At 35.3% G+C, this 18,940-nt stretch overlaps 1 protein-coding gene across 1 annotated transcript in view; it reads right to left on the bottom strand.

Annotated features, from left to right (window-relative positions):
* KATNAL1 (katanin catalytic subunit A1 like 1) overlaps positions 1–18,940 on the bottom strand; it is a 75,893-nt gene that overhangs the window by 20,472 nt on the left and 36,481 nt on the right. Inside the window, exons 4-8 of the mRNA XM_016213565.2 lie at positions 16,805–16,973; positions 6,248–6,375; positions 5,742–5,847; positions 1,172–1,330; positions 320–446 (exon numbers count right to left, since the gene is read on the bottom strand). Of these exons, the coding sequence (XP_016069051.1) occupies positions 320–446; positions 1,172–1,330; positions 5,742–5,847; positions 6,248–6,375; positions 16,805–16,973 (689 nt within the window). The remainder of the gene's footprint in view (positions 1–319; positions 447–1,171; positions 1,331–5,741; positions 5,848–6,247; positions 6,376–16,804; positions 16,974–18,940) is intronic.

Here is an 18,940-nt window from a genome sequence, read left to right as displayed (position 1 = left end):
CTTTTGAAAGAATCTTAAAGACCCCTCGGACCTCAGATCACATCTCTAACATCTTTGCTCAAAGTAATAAATTCCTTGAAGGCCATGGCATTCCTTTTCTTTGTATCCTCACAACCTGAAATGGTACAAGATTCCTAACAAGTATACAGTAAGTGCTTGTTGAGTGCATAAACAAATGAACAAATAAATGGATAAACAGATGATTACAAATAAATTCAGGCTGCCTTCGAGTCCATTCACTCAGAATTTCCAAAGTATTAATCTACACAAAGCTCAAAAAGTAAATATAACAGTTTTGAGACAATTAAACATCAATTACCATCCATCTGAATGAGTAGCTCAGACTTGACTCTGCGACTAGCTTCATGCTCATCAGAGGTCCCCCTTCGACTGCAGATAGAATCTATCTCATCAATGAAGATCGTAGTAGGGGCGTAAAATCTAGCCTTTGGAAATATTTTAAAGGAATCATTCGATTATCTCATAAAACAATATGAATTTTTTAAAATGCCATTTCCTCCTTCTAAAATCATGGTTAAATCATGGTTAAAGAAGAGCAGAAGTTTCTCACTGCTTTAGTCACCATTTTTGGTTATTGACAGAGGTTAAATCAACCATTCATATCAAAAAAGTAAATTTCTAAAAAATAAAAGATAAGTTATATGGTTGGCAAAGTTCAGGGACAAGTATGTGGGGATAGTACTATTCTTTCTCCTATAATGTTTGAAAATTTCCAAACTACAAAACATTTTTTAAAAGATAAACCAACAATCTCTTTACTCAAATATGCATTCTTAACTATTGCAAACCTCTTATGAAAAGGAACCGACTTAAATGATAGATCAATTTCTAACTGATTTTTAAAATATTTATTAAAATAGACTTCTGCTCAACCAGTTCATTAGAGATCCAGAAATGTCAGTCGCACCAAACACATTTAAAGTCTTTTACCCTCACTGGATAGGATGCCAAAAGGCCTTCTTCTACCTCAGAGAGGAAGATACATCAAAAACACATCAACAATTCCAGAAACCCTAAATCCCATATTTTATTAGTATGTCAAGAACTATTAAACTACAACAATACTTGCCCTAGATGAATGGATTTAGATTATAGGGATATCACTGTTTACACCAACAGTACTTTGAAATCTAAATATATCATCACTCACCATTTCAAACAACAGACGGACTAATTTCTCAGATTCACCTCTATATTTAGATGTCAATGTAGAGGAGGAAACATTGAAGAATGTTGTGCCACATTCAGTGGCAACAGCTTTAGCTAGCATGGTCTTACCAGTGCCTGGTGGTCCAACCATCAGCACACCCTGAAATTTCAAAAAAGGTAGTAAATGATTTATCAGATTAAAATGATTTCCTATAAAATATCAGCTATTAAAGTTCAAGAAAATTTTCCCATATCATTTTATAGATACAAAAAAATGAAAAGTGCTCTAGCTGGTTTGGCTCAGTGGTTAGAGTGGTGGCCCTCGGACTAAAGGGTCCCAGGTTCAATTCCAGCCAAGGGCAAGTACCTCAGTTGCAGGCTCAGTCTCGGTCAGGGTGCATGAGGAAAGCAACCAATTGATGTGTTTCTGTCACATCAATGTCTCCCTCTCTCCCTCTCCCTTCCACTCTCTGAAAAGCAATGGAAAAATATCCTCAGGTGAGGATTTAAAAAAAAAAAAAAAAGAAGTGATTTCATAAAATGTCTCAAATCAGAGATACTCAGAGATGGGCTAACAAAGAGCCTAGACAACAAGGAATCTTCTGATACACTTAGAAAGAACCTACCCAATTTTCCTAAACCTGGCAGAAGATAAATATGCATAGTCTTAAATACCACTTAAGAGTGACTGCTCTGTGTAAGCAAAATGAAAATAAGACGAGAAACTTATCTTCCACAACACACTTATAATATATAGCTTTTAATCAAAAATAAAGATCCGTTTATCAGTTAACACAGTAACTAAAATCTAGTGGTGATTCAAACATAATCAAGTTAGCTAGCATTTTATCAGTTTAATGTGCTAGATAATAGTTTACATAAAATACTGTTACTGATGGAAGAACCACTAAATATGAACTAAAAACTAAATTGTAGTTACTCCTCACCTTTGAAAATAAATAAGCAGGAAAGTATTCTATAAAAATAAAGTAATGAGGAGTAAAAATTATTTGAAAACACTAGTTCTCTAGCCTTGAAGGCTAATAGATTCTTAAACACTTACTTCACTATCCACTTCTATTGGGAGCTCAGATCATAGTTAACACTATGATCTCATTTCTTTTGCATAATAGTTGGTGATCTAAAAAGGAATTCTGAACCATTTGTTAATTTAGTTTAATAAGCTGAGGATTTAAACTTTGAAAGCTATGTGCACATCAAAGTTTCACAACTAAATTCAGAAACCAGCTGTAGAACAGAACAACCAGGGATCATCAGGATTTAAAACACTAATTTTAGTAAAAATTTTGTGCTTTGCCAGGAGCCTTTAACTGTGCATGAGACTGCTATTTTGAAAGCTACAAAAGAACTAAAGTATAGGCACAGCTATAGCCAAGTTCATTCTTCTCTTTCTAATGGCCCCTCCCTTTTCCAACCTTAAATATAGTACAATATTTTTACTTCTGACCTCCTCATGGCATTACTCCTTTGAGTACCTATTCTATTTCCTATATTTCTTTCTCTACTGGCCCTTTCTCCTTGGTATATGAACATACTTAAATCTGTCCCATTTTTTAATAATCCTTTGCTTAACTCTATAAATCCTCTAGCTACTTTCTACCTCTCCCTTCCCTTCTCAGCTAACCTTCTTAAAGAAATGGTTTAAGTTTACTATTGCTTCTTCATGAGCTACAATCTGGCTTCTGCCTCCACTACTTCACTAAAAATACCAAATTCACTAATCTACTGCCACTTTTCAGCTCACATGTTCCTTCTTTCTCTCTGACCTCTGATGTTGCTGATACTTGGTATTCAGTCCCTTCTTCCTGAAACCCTTCCTCCCTGGGTTGGTTGTAACACTGCTCTTTTTTGACACTTCTCCATCATGACTATCTTCAGTGTCTTCAGGTCTACTCTTTACCCTGCCCTTTACATTCCCAAAGCTATTCTAAGTCTTTTGTGTTCTTTTATAAACTCCTTGAACAATTTCATCTACGTGCATATTATCAACCACCACTTATATCTCACAATTTTAAGTTAAACCCTATTCCAAGCTCCAGACCTCTAATTACCTGTTGAACATTTACTAAACATATTTTGTTTCTACTTAAACCTGTTCCTTTTTTCAATTTCCAACATCAGCTCATTGTACCCTATATAATAAAAAATTTGGCTGGCCAGTTCCTGGGAGGAAGACTCTAAATTCTTGGACTTTCCCAACTGACAAGAGTGTCTTTGTTGTCCATGTTGAGCCCTGAAATTTTATGCTAATGAGGTGGCTCATGGTGGGGCCCTATATAGTTTACGCTAATAAATGACTCAGGATGGGGGCTGCCCTTCCTAAAAAAACCCAACCATGTAATTAGAGGGTTGGGGCTCTGGGGAGAGGAAGGTGAGACTGGAGATTGAGACATGGACAATGATTCAATCAATCATGACCATGTAATGAAACCCCAACAAAAACTGGAAGCTGAATCGTGGGCGAGCTTCCCTGTTAGTAACACTCTATGCACTGTCACACATCTACGTGCTAGGAGGGTAAAGCAACCTGACTCCACAGGGAGAGGACACAGAAGCTTTACTTTCAGCATCCTCCCAGATCTCGCCCTATGTATTTCTTCCTTTGACTAATTCTGAATAACTTCCTTTTTCTGTAATAAAACTGCAATCTTAAGCATAATGCTTTCCTAAGTTCTGTGAGTCTTTATAGAGAATTACTGAACCTGAGGGGGTAGTAAGAAGCCCCAAATTTATAGCTAGCAGATCAGAAGTGAGGGCGACCTGGGGAACACAAGTTTGCAGCTCGCATCTCAAGCAGGGTAGTCTTGTGGGAAACTGCCCTTAACTTGTACCAATTTGGGGTAGTGGGTGTCAGAAGTAACTGCTTATTCCTTCGATTCAAGCCTGGAATTACCAAGTCATAAAACTTGCCCAGCCAAGCATGGCTCAGCGGTTAAGCATCGACCTAGGATCCAAGCGATCGGGGTTCGATTCCCAGTCAGGGCACATGCCCGGGTTGTTGCTCAATCAGTGACTCTCATCATTGATGTTTCTATCTCTCTCTCTCCCTCTCCTTTCCTCTCTCTGAAATCAATAAAGATATATTTTTAAAAAAACAAAAACAAAAAACGAAAAACTTGTCCCTCTCCCTTGTCCCTATTAATTATCATATACCTCAAAGCATCTCTCATAAATCTACCCATTTGTTCATTAACCAAATAAAAGATGCCTTAGTGCAGGTCCTCATCATTGGCTAGACTGTTGCAACAGCCTCCCGATCAGACTCCTCATCTATATGCAATCTATGCCAACTCCAATCTATCCTCCATACTGCGGTCACAGCGATCTTCCACATTTGCAAATCACCCTTCTGCTAAAAACTTACAGGGCTCCTCATGAGGGTAGGTTATACCTACCTCCACAGCGACTTTAAAAGTCCTTTAAACACCTATTTTAAGACCTTATTCTCTCTTTAAAATATTGTTTTAGATGTTATAATAAAGGGAAAATGTATGGTAATATGTTCCCCAAATTAGGTAAATCTATAACAGTCTATAAAAGTACTTGAGTCCTAGACAGTGTGCTCAGCGGTTAGAGCATCAGCCTGCACACCAAAAGGTCATGGGTTCGATTCCTGGTCAAGAGCACGTACCTGGGTTGTGGGTTCACTCCCTGCCCCTAGTCAGGGCCCGTGTGGGAGGCAACCAGCCTATGTGTCTCTCTCACATCAATGTTTCTCTCTCTCTTTTTCTCCCTTACTCCCTAAAAGCAATGGAAAAACTATCCTCTGGTGAGGATTAACAAAACAAAAAAAAGTATTTAAGTTGTGAGAGGCAATCAAAATGCCATGGGTGCCCCAACTACTTGTGTAAACAAAAAGGAGAAGGGATTGGGAAGAGGAAACAGACCTTCCCAGCTAATTCAGGAGGGCAAAGTAAAACCACTCTTTTATTGCACTCTTACCAGTTAAAGTAAAGGAAGGCTCTGCCTCTGCTAAGACCAAAGTACATTTCAGGCAGCAGCTGTTGGAAGGGTTTTTCAGTATGCTAACAGGAAAACACTAGAGTTAGGAGGAACTAGTTCTAGGCAGGTTTTAAATTCTAAAGCAGATGGCAAGCTAAAAGGAAACACATATTCTGATTATGTCTGAGATTTATACGAAGTCTAGATGAAGTGATCAAAATAATTAGTGAAAAATAGGCTAATTTTTAGAAAGGTATTTATTTGACCAAACTTATTCTATAAGACTATGTCTGATTACTGTTTAATTTGCTTGCTTTTTATTTACAGAAAGGGACATCTAGAAAATTCTTAAAATGAATCTCTAGCTGAGCAGCCCTGAGTGAAATAACATAACTAAAGACTATAGTTTCAACACTCCAAGCCCCTCTCCTGCCATGCAGAGGCTGCATAACTCAACTACAAATTCAAATCCAGGAATTTGGGGTACATAAAAACCTCTCTCAACCTTTACAAACTGTGTTAATAAACACATATAGAAACTACAATGCTGTCTTTCATTATCACGCAAGCAGCATTTTTACACCTATATTATTTTAATAAATTCTCACCTTCCAGGGCCTTCTAATCCCTTTGAAGAAGTCAGGCATCCACATCGGAAGAACAACAGCTTCCCTTAGCAACTTCTTAGCTTCTTCCAGATCTGCTATGTCATCCCTTTGCAAGAACAGCAAAGTTTCATGGGTATTCAAGAATGCCTCTGACTGATGGTCAATACTAATTCTTTTTTTTTTACTTGTGAAATTATTCTTATATTAAGAACATTATTCTAATTCTTACTGCATAAAATGTGATCAGTGATCAGATAACATTCCAGTTATTAATTAGAACATGTTACTCAATTAACAACCTCTGTCAGTTATGTCAATATCAAATTAACATGTTAAAGTGTCCTTGTTATATTCTGAGAAAGGGACTGTCCTGTCGATTCAATACACTCATATTATGGATCAAGTCATAAACAAAAGATTAATTGCTAAAAGAGAAGACTCACGCCGAGCCAACCCATAACTTATCTTCTCTGCTACTTTAATTCAAGAACTTAAAAGACACTAACCAATGAATGCTAAGATTCCTGGACACAATATCTCTCTCAAGGGCTTCCACCAGATCCTTATCATATCCAGCACCATCAAATTTTGGAATTTCACCATCACTCACACCATCTTGTATATTTTTCCTTCCCTGGACACAGGTATAAAAAATGCACTGGTCAATAACAACATAGTTTTAATTAGCATCATTAAGCTATAAAAAATGTAACGTAATCACTTTAAAAATAATTTTTGATTATTTTAAGAAAGTGTTTTCTGATTACTCAAATGCTATCCTCTCCTCAGAAACAGATGAACTGGCCTGCTTTACTATACACTTCTTCAAATTTACATTCTGGGGGGAAGAGCTACAGGTAAACTAAAATGATCCTTGCAAAATACCTCTGAATTGTGGGTGCAGGGGATTTCCACCAGAAAGTACTGAAAATATTAATGCAGAGAAAAAAAGAAAATTTATTTACTGAAAACCTACTACATAGCAAATAATCTCACATATATTACCTTATTTAATACTCACAACTACAAGGTAGGTAATACTATCCTTATTTTTACAGATAAGGAACTGGGACTGAAAAAGATTAAACAACTTGATCAAGTTCACAATTATGAAATGTCAGAGTAGAGATTTTAACTCAGGTCTTCCTAACTTCCCAAACCCATGCATGCCTCTTCAGATCACCGCATCAGATCACCTCCTGCCTGGCAGAGCCAGCTTAAAGCTTAAGAGTGGGTTGTGTATGGCCAAACTATCACATCCTCCAAAGCATCTGAAAAAGCGGCTGCTGACAAGGAACAGCTGGGTCTCAATTATATCTCACAAAGCCTTTTCCTTGTCGCTTTAAGTACCCCTCAAAGTTCAGTTTCTTCTTAGTAAAGTCCTTAGGCCACATCATAAAGTCACTGTAATGACAATGGTAAAAGAACCTTTTTAAATAGTATTATTAAGACCACTGAAGCAATATACCTACTCAAATTCTTTATCTAAAAATATGGTAGCTTTGAAAAAGAATTTTAAGCTATAGTTTCTATGTCAAGACTTATTGAACTACGAAGAGCTTTAAATGAAACATGCTCAGCCGTTACTGGTGTGGCTCGGTTGGTTGGGTGTCACCCTTTGCACCAAAAGGTTGCCGGTTCAATTCCCGGTCAGGGCGCATGCCTGGGTTGTGGGCCCAATCCCTGATAGGGGGCGTGCAGGAGGCAGCCAATAGATGTTTCACTCTCACATTGATGTTTCTCTCTCTCTCTCCCTCTCCATTTCTCTCTCTCTCTAAAAATCAATAAAAATATTTTTATAAAAGGAAAAAAAACATGCTCAGTTGCTAGAGACAGTTCAACGACTGGACTGCTTCTGCAAACAGAACGAAGTACTTCCCCAGAGCTTCAGCCTCACCATTACTGTCTCATACAAAAATAAAAGGGGGAAACAATAAAAAACTGAGTCAATTTCCTAAACTTAATCTGAAGAGAGAATAGGATGAATCTATTCTACTATACATACTTCATCAGAGATAAACCAAAGCTGAGATGGCTCCCTTTGACAAATGCTCTAATTCTTTAAGCTACCAGGTAAATCACCAAACAGTAATTTAGTGACTTGACCAAAGAAAATGAGTAACTTATTGTTTCTGGGTAGCATCATGGGTACAGTATTAAACTAAATTTTCAGAAAGATTCTTCTGTTTCAGCTGACACCAATATTGACATTATTAAAAGGAGTAAATTTCTGGCATACCTATACAGCAAATGTAACATTAACAAATTTAAAATGATCAGCCTAGAATCATATTTTATAATACACACAGGCCAAGGCTATAAGGTCATATTTAAATAAATCACTGGGAACACTCTGTAATCATTTTAAAGCTTTCTAGAAATAAATCAACTAAAGAATGCAAAAGAAACTGATATATCTGGGACTTAACCAGCCTTCATTTGGCACTGTAACTTGAGACTTACCAAAAAATTACTATTAAAAAAATGTAAGACACAGCCATTTTGATATAAATATTCAAGTGGTAGGGAGGAGTTGTAAACATTGCCACAGGAAAAGAAGAGCTGGACATTTATCTGAAAGTAGGAGGAATCATAGGATTTTAAGAACAATAAATACCTAAGTATCCATGTCAGCACATTTTATTGATCATTAAGTTTTAAATCAGTGAATAAAAACACCATATCTGCTCTCATCGAGCATCCATCTTTTGGGTGAAACAAGTAATAAGTAAACAAATCCAAATCACACAGAATTATAAACTGTGAAGTGCTATGAAAGCAGAGTGATCAATGTGGCTAAAAGGAACAGGTTGGAAAGACAGGCAGAGGCCAGCTCACCCAGACCCCTGTTCGCCATAGGAAGGAGTGTGGATTTATTCTGAGTGCATGGGGAAATTTTTGAAATGAGATAAGCAAGGGAATAACAGGACCTGCTCTACATATTTACATGACCCTCTGGCTGCTGTGTAGAAAGATGGGTGGACAGAAAAGTAGAAGTGAAGAAATAAAAGCCTGTTGCTGTATTCAAGGCCAGGCGTCTCCATCCACAGAACAGGATACTTGGGAATAAGCCAGTCAATTGACTAGCCCAAGAATCCAAAGTTCCTCAGTTGTAGAGATGAGACATGAATACAAATTAAGTCCAAAGAAGATTCAAAGGACTTTTTCAAATCAAAATGGTGAGGTTATTTAAATAAACAAATTTAGAAAAATTAAAAATAATTTGCTTACATTGGGAAATCAACAAAATGAGTGACAGTTATCTTTCATAACAAATACTCAGATAAACTAGAATAGGGATCTCAAATATAAGTAACCGAGGTTGCAGTTAACCAACTGGAGTAACCGCAATACCTAAAAGAAACATTTTTCAGGCAATAAAGCTAACCTCACTCAAGATATTACCTGTACAATTTATACTAATAATACTAACTGCAATGTCACTGAAATGATCTTAGAATTCTTTGTTTAGATTTTCACATTAATTGACAATAAGGTCAACATTGGCAAGAATTTGATATTTAGCATGAAGACTGGTGTACTTTTTTTCTCATTAAAACAAAATATTTTAGCTTCTTTTTACTAGTATCTAAATTACTCATGTCAAGAAATATTTAATGATTATCCATTGCTATTTAATCATTCTATTTGAGGAAAATGATGCTAAATTTAGTGACTAACACGATATTATAATCAATGACACAGTTGGCCTAAAATGCGAGTGGTTTTTGCATTTTATTGAGGAAATTTAGGAAAACTAAATTTGCAGATGAAGTGCAACATAGCCAGTCACTAGTTCAAGTCTTACATTTCAAGAGAAATAATGACAAATGAATTATACCCAGAGAAGGATGGAGGATGATAAAAGGTTCAAAGCCATGTCATATGCAGAAGGACCAAAGATACCAGAGATATTTAAGCTGAAGTAGAACATGCTAATGAAGCAACACAAACAACTAACCTATTTACCTCTATTTATTCTATATTCTTCCAAAGGAAAGAACCAGAACCAATATAAAGCAACAGAAGAAGTAAATCTGAGATCAACAAAAGAAATAATTTTCTAACAATTTTCTGTCCAACAAAAGTCATCTCTCTTGTTAGGTAGTGAGCTACACAACATCAGAATTTCAAGCTAGTCAGTAATAAAAACCACTGACCCACAGTGGTCTTGTTCCTAAGTAGGGATGTGTAACCTTAATTATAGCTTACTTTTGGTTCCTTCTATAAAGCTACTGCCTCTAGTTATCAACTTATCCATCTGTTTTCTGAATTCAATAGCCCAAAGCACGTGCAAAATTTCTTGAAAATCTCTTTTTTTGTTTAAAGTGATCTGTATTCGTATCATGTCTGTGTTAGTTCCCCACTTTCCTGTTACCTTATAGTTAACACTTGTACACTGCCTACTCTGTGCTAGGCACTGTTCTCAGCACCTGACATAGCCATCTTAAAGGTCCTATGAAGTAAGTACTCTTATTATTTCCATCTTATAGCTGAGAAAACTGAGGTACAGAAAGGATAAGTGAATTGCTCCAGCACACACAGCTACATCCTAGGCAGTCTGGCTCCAGAATCAGTGCTTTCAACCACCTGGTACACAATGATATCCTGCTGCACACTGAGCTACTCCAAACCCAGTGTGAGAAGCACATGCAGGAAAAGTCAGATAACATCTCTGAACTGCATCCTACTCTAAGACTTTATTACTTTACAAAAAAACACAACAGGTTAATAAATGCAGAGTGGTGCTTCCTAATTTCAGTGTTGTGCCCTGCACTGAAGTGTTAATACAAAATACATTTATACTGAAATAATGAATCCATAGCACTCTGGATACTTATCAATATATATGGTCTTTCAACAATATTTACAAATGCTTTCTATGTGCCAGGCACTATTCTAAGTACTAGGAATAACTATGACCCAGACAGACAAAAATCCTTGCCCTCACTGAGGCACACATCCACATTAGGGAACTCAATATATAAATAAGTAAAACAATTAGGGACAGAACAGCAAGTAACTACTATTACAATCTAATACAATAAGGTAAAAAACAAAGTAAAGCAAAAACCAACACTATAAATTACCTGCTATCAGAGAAAGAATTTGTGGAGTGATTTAATATCCAAAGGACGGAACAAGGTATTTCTTAAAAACAAGTCACTGAAAATACAAATGGCCAATAATCATATGAAAGAACTTTCAACCTCATAAGTTATCAGGTAAATACACAGTAACAGTTATTATGCTTGTAAAATCACAATGAGATAGAATTACACCCACAAGAGAGACAACATCAAGTGTTGGTGAGGATGTAGAGCAACTAGAAGTTTCATACTCTGCAGACGGGAATGGAATTTTGTATAATCACTTTGGAAAACTACCTGGTGTTACCTACCAAAGTTTAACATACACATATCCTGTAAGCCCATCTATTCTACTTGTAGGTGTATGCTCACTAGAAATGCTCATACATATGCTCCAAAGTAAAAACATAAAACTATCTAAAGTGCCCGGCCAGGCGTGGCTCAGCGGTTGAGCGTCGACCTAGGATCCAAGCGATCGGGGTTCGATTCCTGGTCAGGGCACATGCGCCGGTTGCGGGCTCGATCCCCAGTCGGGGGCGTGCAGGAGGCAACTGATTAATGACTCTCTCATCATTGATGTTTCTCTCTCTCTCTCTCCCTCTCCTTTCCTCTCTCTGAAATCAATAAAGATATATTTTTTTAAAAACTATCTAAAGCAACATTACTAATAATAGTTCCAAACTAAAAGCAATCCAAATATCCATTAACAGTGAAACAGATTTAACTGTGGCATAATACTGTATATTAATGAAAATAAACAAACTTCAGATACATGCAACAGCATGGAAGAATCTCATCAACATATGTTGTGAAAAAAACCAGACCCCCCAAAAAACATACTTTACACCAAGTTTCAAAATAGGCACAACTAATTTATGGTATCAGAAATCAGCACAGTGGTTACCTTTGGGAAGGAAATGGCAGAACAGTAGTTACTTTGGGGAAGGAAGTGGCAGGGATCTGTAGGGATCATGACTATGGCTTCTGAGGAGCTAAGTCCTCTGTCCTTCCCTCTGAGTGGGGTTACATGTACTGGTGTGCTCAAACGTAGCCATTAATAAAAATTAAATTACACCAACTTAGAATAAATTATATTAAAAACAAAGGTAATAAATACTCAAAACTCTTCACTTCTCATTATTTAACTATTACCTATATACATGAGGTTACTTTGGTCTACTGTATCATTATGGTGGAAACACTACAGAATGGTAGGCTACTGCCCATCTCATCTCTATCAAGTTCAGTGACATCATGTGGGTAGCCTGAAATGAGTCAGAGTTGAAGTATTTATACCATAGAAATCAGCAAATGCTACAAATCAGGGTTTGATTTACTGTTAACTATCTAGACTTAAGAAAGTAATTAAGGAAAATTAATAATGCAGATGAACTTAAAAGTGCCTCATTTCTATAGCTGTTACATTGTAAATAGCACACAAAAATTAAGGAAGTATTTTTCCAGTATTTGAAAATTATCTGATTCATCAAAATTGTTGAAGTGATTGATGTATGAGTGAAGTTCCAACATGTGTCTGTTATTTTACTTTCATCTTACCCTTTAACAAAAACAAATTATTGCCCGGCCGGTGATGCCCAGTGGTTGAGAGTCAACCCATGAACCAAGAGGTCACCAGTTCGATTCCTGTTCAGGGTACATGCACTGGTTGCAGGCTTGATGCCTGGAGGGGGCATGCAGGAGGCAGCCAATCCATGTTTCTTTCTCACTGATATTTCTCTCTCTATTCCTCTCCCTTTCTCTCTCTCAAATCAATAAAAACATATTTTAAAAAACAAAAATTATCAACCAACATTCATGTGAGAACTACATTCCTATTCATCTTTCCCGGCTGGCTACAGATACAAGTGTTGAGCAAAGGCATTCTGTAATAGTCCACTGACGCTATAAAATTTACAATAAAGAGTACTGTACATTTTATTATTTGTAAATTACATGCTACATATCCTTTGTTCCAGTCAAATTTATAATAAACTTGTGTGTGAATATGTATTTGTGTGCATGTGCACACATAAACACACACACACTTTTTTTCAGAAAAGCAGTTATTAAACATTTCCCAGTACACTGATAGCTAGATGATCATCATTCATCAAATAAGTACCCTTATAATTTATGTACTTTCCTTAATAAAAAAAAAATTTTAAAGTCACTGTTTATGTGTATAATCACCAACAGCTCTAAAGAATACTCCAATTCAGTCTGCAACACCCCTCCATTTCAGACACCCCTAGACTTAGTTGTAAGAAGTATTCGAAAATGGCTTTTTGTTATATGTAATTCAATGAAATGAAGTTCTGGAAGTTTGATAACTTTAAATTAAGTCTATCAATATAATCTATCAAACTTTAATCTGAATTCTATTTAAAAAACACATACAGCTTTAATCATAAGATCATAATGGAAGCACAGCTCATTTCACTAAGAGTTAATTAACCATAAAGCCACAGTCTTAAAAATACTGGAGAATCAAAGTTGAACGAATTAAATTTAATTTTGGTAATAATACAAAAACATTTCTTCTGCCACCTAATATTTCATAGTCTATCCTTTTTAAATAAAAAATGCATCTGTTACTTCTATGTAAAATAATAATATATACAAATTTCTCAGTTCAAATAAGACTGAAAAATATAGCTGTAAAGGTTAATTTATTTATGACTACCTCTAGTCAGTAAGAAAATAATCAGCTTGCATCACACTCTACTAAATAAAGTTTATATTCCTAGATCCTAGAAATATGACTTACACAAAGCATGCACTTTAGGTGTGTTAAGTAAATGGGGTAACTAACTGGCCTTTGGTGACGCTGTGGACATCAAGGGGGGGAAACTGTGAGGACAGAAAAACAGATCGCTATACAACATGATTCTTACTTACTGAAAAACAGTATTTTTAAGCTTGGACCTAATTTGAAGCCTGTCAGTAGTTTAAAAAACAGAAGAAAAAAGATTTGATTTAATCACTCTCAGAAAATGAAATGGTATTATTATAAGAAATAAGCATTCGTGAGACACGAAAATAAGATAGTAAGCCTTTTCAAACACGAGGCTGTATAGCATAAGAATTAAAAACTCAGATATTATACTTCAAATCCTAGTTCTACCATGTGCTTCAGTCAGGACTTTGGTGCTTCAATTTCTTTAGACGTAGGACAGGGAAATTAATGATGAGATCAAAGTTATTTACAGGAATTCAATAAGCCAATATATGTAAAAAGCTTTAAAAAGGGTTCAGTGTGCTCAAAGAAGGGTGCCATCTGTTGCTACTGCTCCATCACACAGCTCACAACACAAAACTAAAAATCCTAAGATACTGAGAATGTTGGGCAAGATCTATAATTTTTCTTGTCCTTTTTTTTTTTTTAAATTCTATAAAGGTAAGTGGTAGGAGTACAGCAGCATCTTTCAGACTTTGGGCCATGACACAAAGTAATAAATGCATTTTAGATCATGAGCTAGTATACACAAGCATATAATTACACACAAGCATTTTTATATGTTCATATGACTACTTTTTTTCTCAATATAATAGTGTCCTTACTATGGGCAATGCACTCTAAATTTTCTAGTCTATGCTACTTCATTTTTTACAAAAGCTGGTTGCAACACACGAAACTGATTTTGAAAAACCAACAACACTGGGGACTACAATATCTTTGAGGATCTTTCCAATACTCATTTTCAAATTAGCTTTCAATGGCAGTGAATATCTGTTTCACCTAGATTGCTTCAAACCCTCTCAAAGCCTTCAGTGAGTTTTAGGGACTCTAGAATTCTAATGAATATTTTAGTGCTTAAGATAATCATAACTGAACCAAGTACACCTTTCAAATTCTAATAAAGTTTCCATGAGTTTCTAAAAATTGTAGTCCCTTTGTTTCCAGAGTGATTCAGAAAATATCTTTTATCTTCAATCAAATGGAGTTTTTTAAATAATAAAGGGCTTACTTTCCCAAGACATTCTGAGTACTTAGCTGTCTATGAAAAAATAGCTAAGATTTAGAAAATTATTTGGAACTTTTTATGGGAAAAACAATTTACAATCTCCAGAAAAAGTTATTTGATATTCAACAAATGCTGCCTGATCGTTTTGTTCTTTGCTTAAGAATCACATTTTAAAATCAACATTTACTTAATTATTTGGGACTCTTTAAAATCCAATCCATACTTTTAATTTAGTTTAGTAGGGATACCGCATAATATGAAAAGTCCTAAAATAAAGAGGAAAAAGATCTGTGACTTCACAAATTCCACTCTAAGTTCCATTCCTTACTCTATGGCTCTGGGCAAGTTACTTAGCTCTCTGGGCCTCATTCTCCTCATTTGTAAAATAGGGGTAAGACAACCCCTGACTTCATGGGGCTGTTTTGATGAATTATTGTCTAATCACTCTAAATGGTGCCTAGCAGGGAAGTACCCACAACCAAGGTTCTACTCTTGTGTTATGTGAAATTAAGATGAAGACTAAAAATTCCTCACCCAGTTCTAAAAGTTCACCTAAAAGCTACTAGCTGAGTGAAGGAAAGACTTTAGCGCCCATTTTATCCTCTAAAATACAAACCAAGGTTAGCTGCAGAAAAATAAAGAACAAAGGAAGGAAAAAGATGATACAAAAGATACAGATTTTTAAGTATCCATTTATGTGGCTTTTGATAATGAGGGAGAATCAGTTCAATTTCATCAGCAGGAAATTTTTATTTATTTATTAGTATCCCTCACTAATCCCAAAAAGGATCTGAGATTAAATCATTCACTGTTTTACAGCATAATAGCTCCAACAAATTACACAAAAAAAAAAATCTAATTCATTTTCTCTGTCTTAGTGAGGTAGAGGGACAAAATATATCTTGAATCTATTTCATGAATAGAAATACTCAGAAAACACCAGTTTTATTCTATCATGGTCTAAACATCCATAAGGCTGTATAGAGTCCTTATCAACTAACTGTATATATATATATATATAGTAAAAATGTTCAAATATATTATATAATTTTAAAGGGTAACCACCTGTTATGGGTTGTATTTTCATTATAAATAGCAAGGCATAAATGTGGTGACATATCCTGAATGCCTCACTAATAAAATTTCTTTGTGGCAAATTCAATATCATCATTTATGACATCACAATGAAAATGGGAAATGCTATCACTAAAGATTTATTTTTGTCTTTTCATTAAAATTAAGGCTAAGAGATGTGTTGGGTCATTGTGATTCACTCCTTACTCTGTAGGATTATCTTCAGCCCATTTTTCTGAAGTCCATTTTAAGAGTAATACAGAATTTCCACCCAGCACTATTTTTATCCACTGATCAATCTCCCAGATAAAGTAAATGTATACAGTGAACCCTAGTCAAGGGAAATTTTCTCATTTAAAAAAAAATTTACAGTTAATTCAAAGATGTTTTATATTTTTAGCCATAATAAATCATATCCGTCATCTTATTCTGTGAACAGAGTGGGCAAAAGTAGGTTTACAGTTGTGAGTACACAAAACATTCAGTTTATTCTTGTATTATTATTTATTAATTATTGTATTATTTTCCATATGAGCAACTGTAAACCTCCTTTTGCTACACCCTGTATATACAGCCACTTCTTTTTAAGTCTTCCCCTACAATTGTTTTCATTTAATGTTCATTTTAATTCAGAATAATTGTTTAAATATATTTTTAAGTTTTAAAACTTTATTTTGAATATTTCTACAAAAGATCCATTTTATTAAATATTTGTGTATGTGCGTGTGTGTGTGTGTGTTTAAATATACCTCTGAGGTTACTGGCATTGCAGAATGGCCTTCGAAGTACAAAGGCTATTTAGGTTTTTAATTCAGGCCTTTTTTAAAATCTCTTGTATATCAAAACCACGGTACTCTGAAAAACTAACAAAAATTTTACTATGCACCAAAAGTCATGAACTTCAAGTGAGTGAGTTACAAACAGATAGTCTTGCCTTGTCATCTCTCCCTCTTGCTCTACAATCCTTGTCCCTACTTGTGGAAGGCTTCTCACTCTTCGATATAGGATGTGCTCGACCTACAGGTCCCCGGCCTCCTGCTCCTGGTATTTCTTTCCTCAAAGGTTTTACTTCTCGATTGGGACGCCTTATCTGAGGTGGAGCTCTGACAAAAAAATAAAAAATAAAAATTAATCAAAGGCAAAAGTATTTCAATACTACCTTAGTCAATAAAACTATTAAATCAAGATGGCCAAAATCTCCACTCTTCCCCCATTTGCTAATTCATGGCCACATCAATTAGGTTAATGTCTAAAAGTGTTCTTTAAAATATACTGGTTGATACAATTATTAAATACATATAAATAACATATATAGCAGCAATTATTTTGTCAAAAATAGCTATCAATCACCAACAGAGGGCAATACAGACTATTCCCGTCTGATAATCTTAACAGTGTAATGGAAAGGCCATTACTTTACTCAGTACTGTCCTAAACCAAGAATAAGTAACTTAAAAAAACACAGCATAAAAACTGAAAGGACAAGAATTCAAAATATGCCTAGCTATACTTTACTAATTTATTTTTTACAACAAAATTATTTTCTCTGATTCTGTATTGGAAAAAAATCCAACATTTCATTTGTAAATTACAAATGGCAGGACTCAACAGCCAAATCTTATAAACATTATCTTTTAAAATATTATTCAATCTTTGGGAGGGTCAAAAATCACAGGATCCTTCAGATTATACAGTCCCCAAATGTGAATCAAGAATTTTGATAACTATGAATAGTGATGGATGTTAATGAGACTTACTGTGATCATTTTGCAATATATACAAATACTGAATCATTATATTGTACACCTGAAACCAATATAAGATTATGTCAATTATACCACGTTTTTAAAGAAAAGAATTTTGATAGCTATATAAATGTAACAATGCACACAAAATGGCATATTTCATTTCACGTAATGTGAAACATGTCTTCTTCAAATAGCAAAATTTTGAGATTACTAGGAACAGTATTTACCAGTTTCCTGGGTGTTGCAAGGACTCATCACTATGTGTGTAACCGCTTACTTCTTCCTTTAACTGTCTCTGCCTCGATTTCCCTACCTTTTCTATTTACAGCTCTGCCTATACTGGTATAGCCCTTCAGATCCCATATGTATATTCATTTTTCACCAATATGCCATATCTACTATTATCCCCTTTCTAGCTTCATGCTTTTAATTCATCTAACTCATCGTGCAGCTTCTCTTCCTGGATTCAGAAAAAGTGGCACATGTATGTACATAACTCAATGAACCCAGCAAAACAGGAAAATGCAGGCAAAGCCAGGAAGGTTGCAAACTCCAGGCAAAAAAAAAAAAAAAAGGTAAGAAACTGACAACATATTGCAGATCTAACAGAGCATCTTCAGTTTGTTCGGATTAGACTACTACATGAACCTGCTAAGGACAGAAAGGCTGGTGGAAATTGTACGTCTATCTACGAGGTTCCCACACACTGTTGAACACCCATTAGGAGCCGTTTGGCTTCTGCTGTGGTAGGCCCTCGGAGGAGACAAAGATGAACACATAATCGTGTGAAAGAAACACACAGAGAAGGAACTGGAAAATGGTACACAATAAACTGGTTATAAGGCATTTTCAAATTTAAGATACAATTCTATTATTGGTTCTAGTGCATTATTAGACTTTTAAGCATTCTGCTAGAAAAGAAAAATGTGATGACACTGGTAAAGAATAGGAAACTAAAAATATTACATTGCTTTATTTATTTATTTATTTATTTATTTATTTATTTATTTATTTAAATCCTCAGCTGAGGATATATTTATTGATAAAGGAGGGAGGGAAGGAGAGAGAGAAACATCAATATGAGAGAGAAACACTGATAGCCTGCCTCATGAACATGGCCCAACAGGAGCTCAAACCTGCAACCTAGGTATATGCTCTGACCAGAATCAAACCCACAACCTTTTTGATATATGGGATGACGTCCTAAGCAACTGAATCACCAGGCTGGAGACATGGCTCTATTCTTAGTATTTTGTTGTGACCGCTATTTTCTGACTGAACTTTGTTTTAATGAGGGGAAGATTATTTTTATGTATCTGCAT

The sequence above is a fragment of the Miniopterus natalensis genome, chromosome 2, assembly GCF_054644295.1.
Source record: "Miniopterus natalensis isolate mMinNat1 chromosome 2, mMinNat1.hap1, whole genome shotgun sequence".
NCBI classification, from domain to species: domain Eukaryota; kingdom Metazoa; phylum Chordata; class Mammalia; order Chiroptera; family Miniopteridae; genus Miniopterus; species Miniopterus natalensis.
The sequence above is the reverse complement of the archived record's forward strand: the minus strand, read 5'-3'. Positions and strand labels throughout refer to the sequence as shown.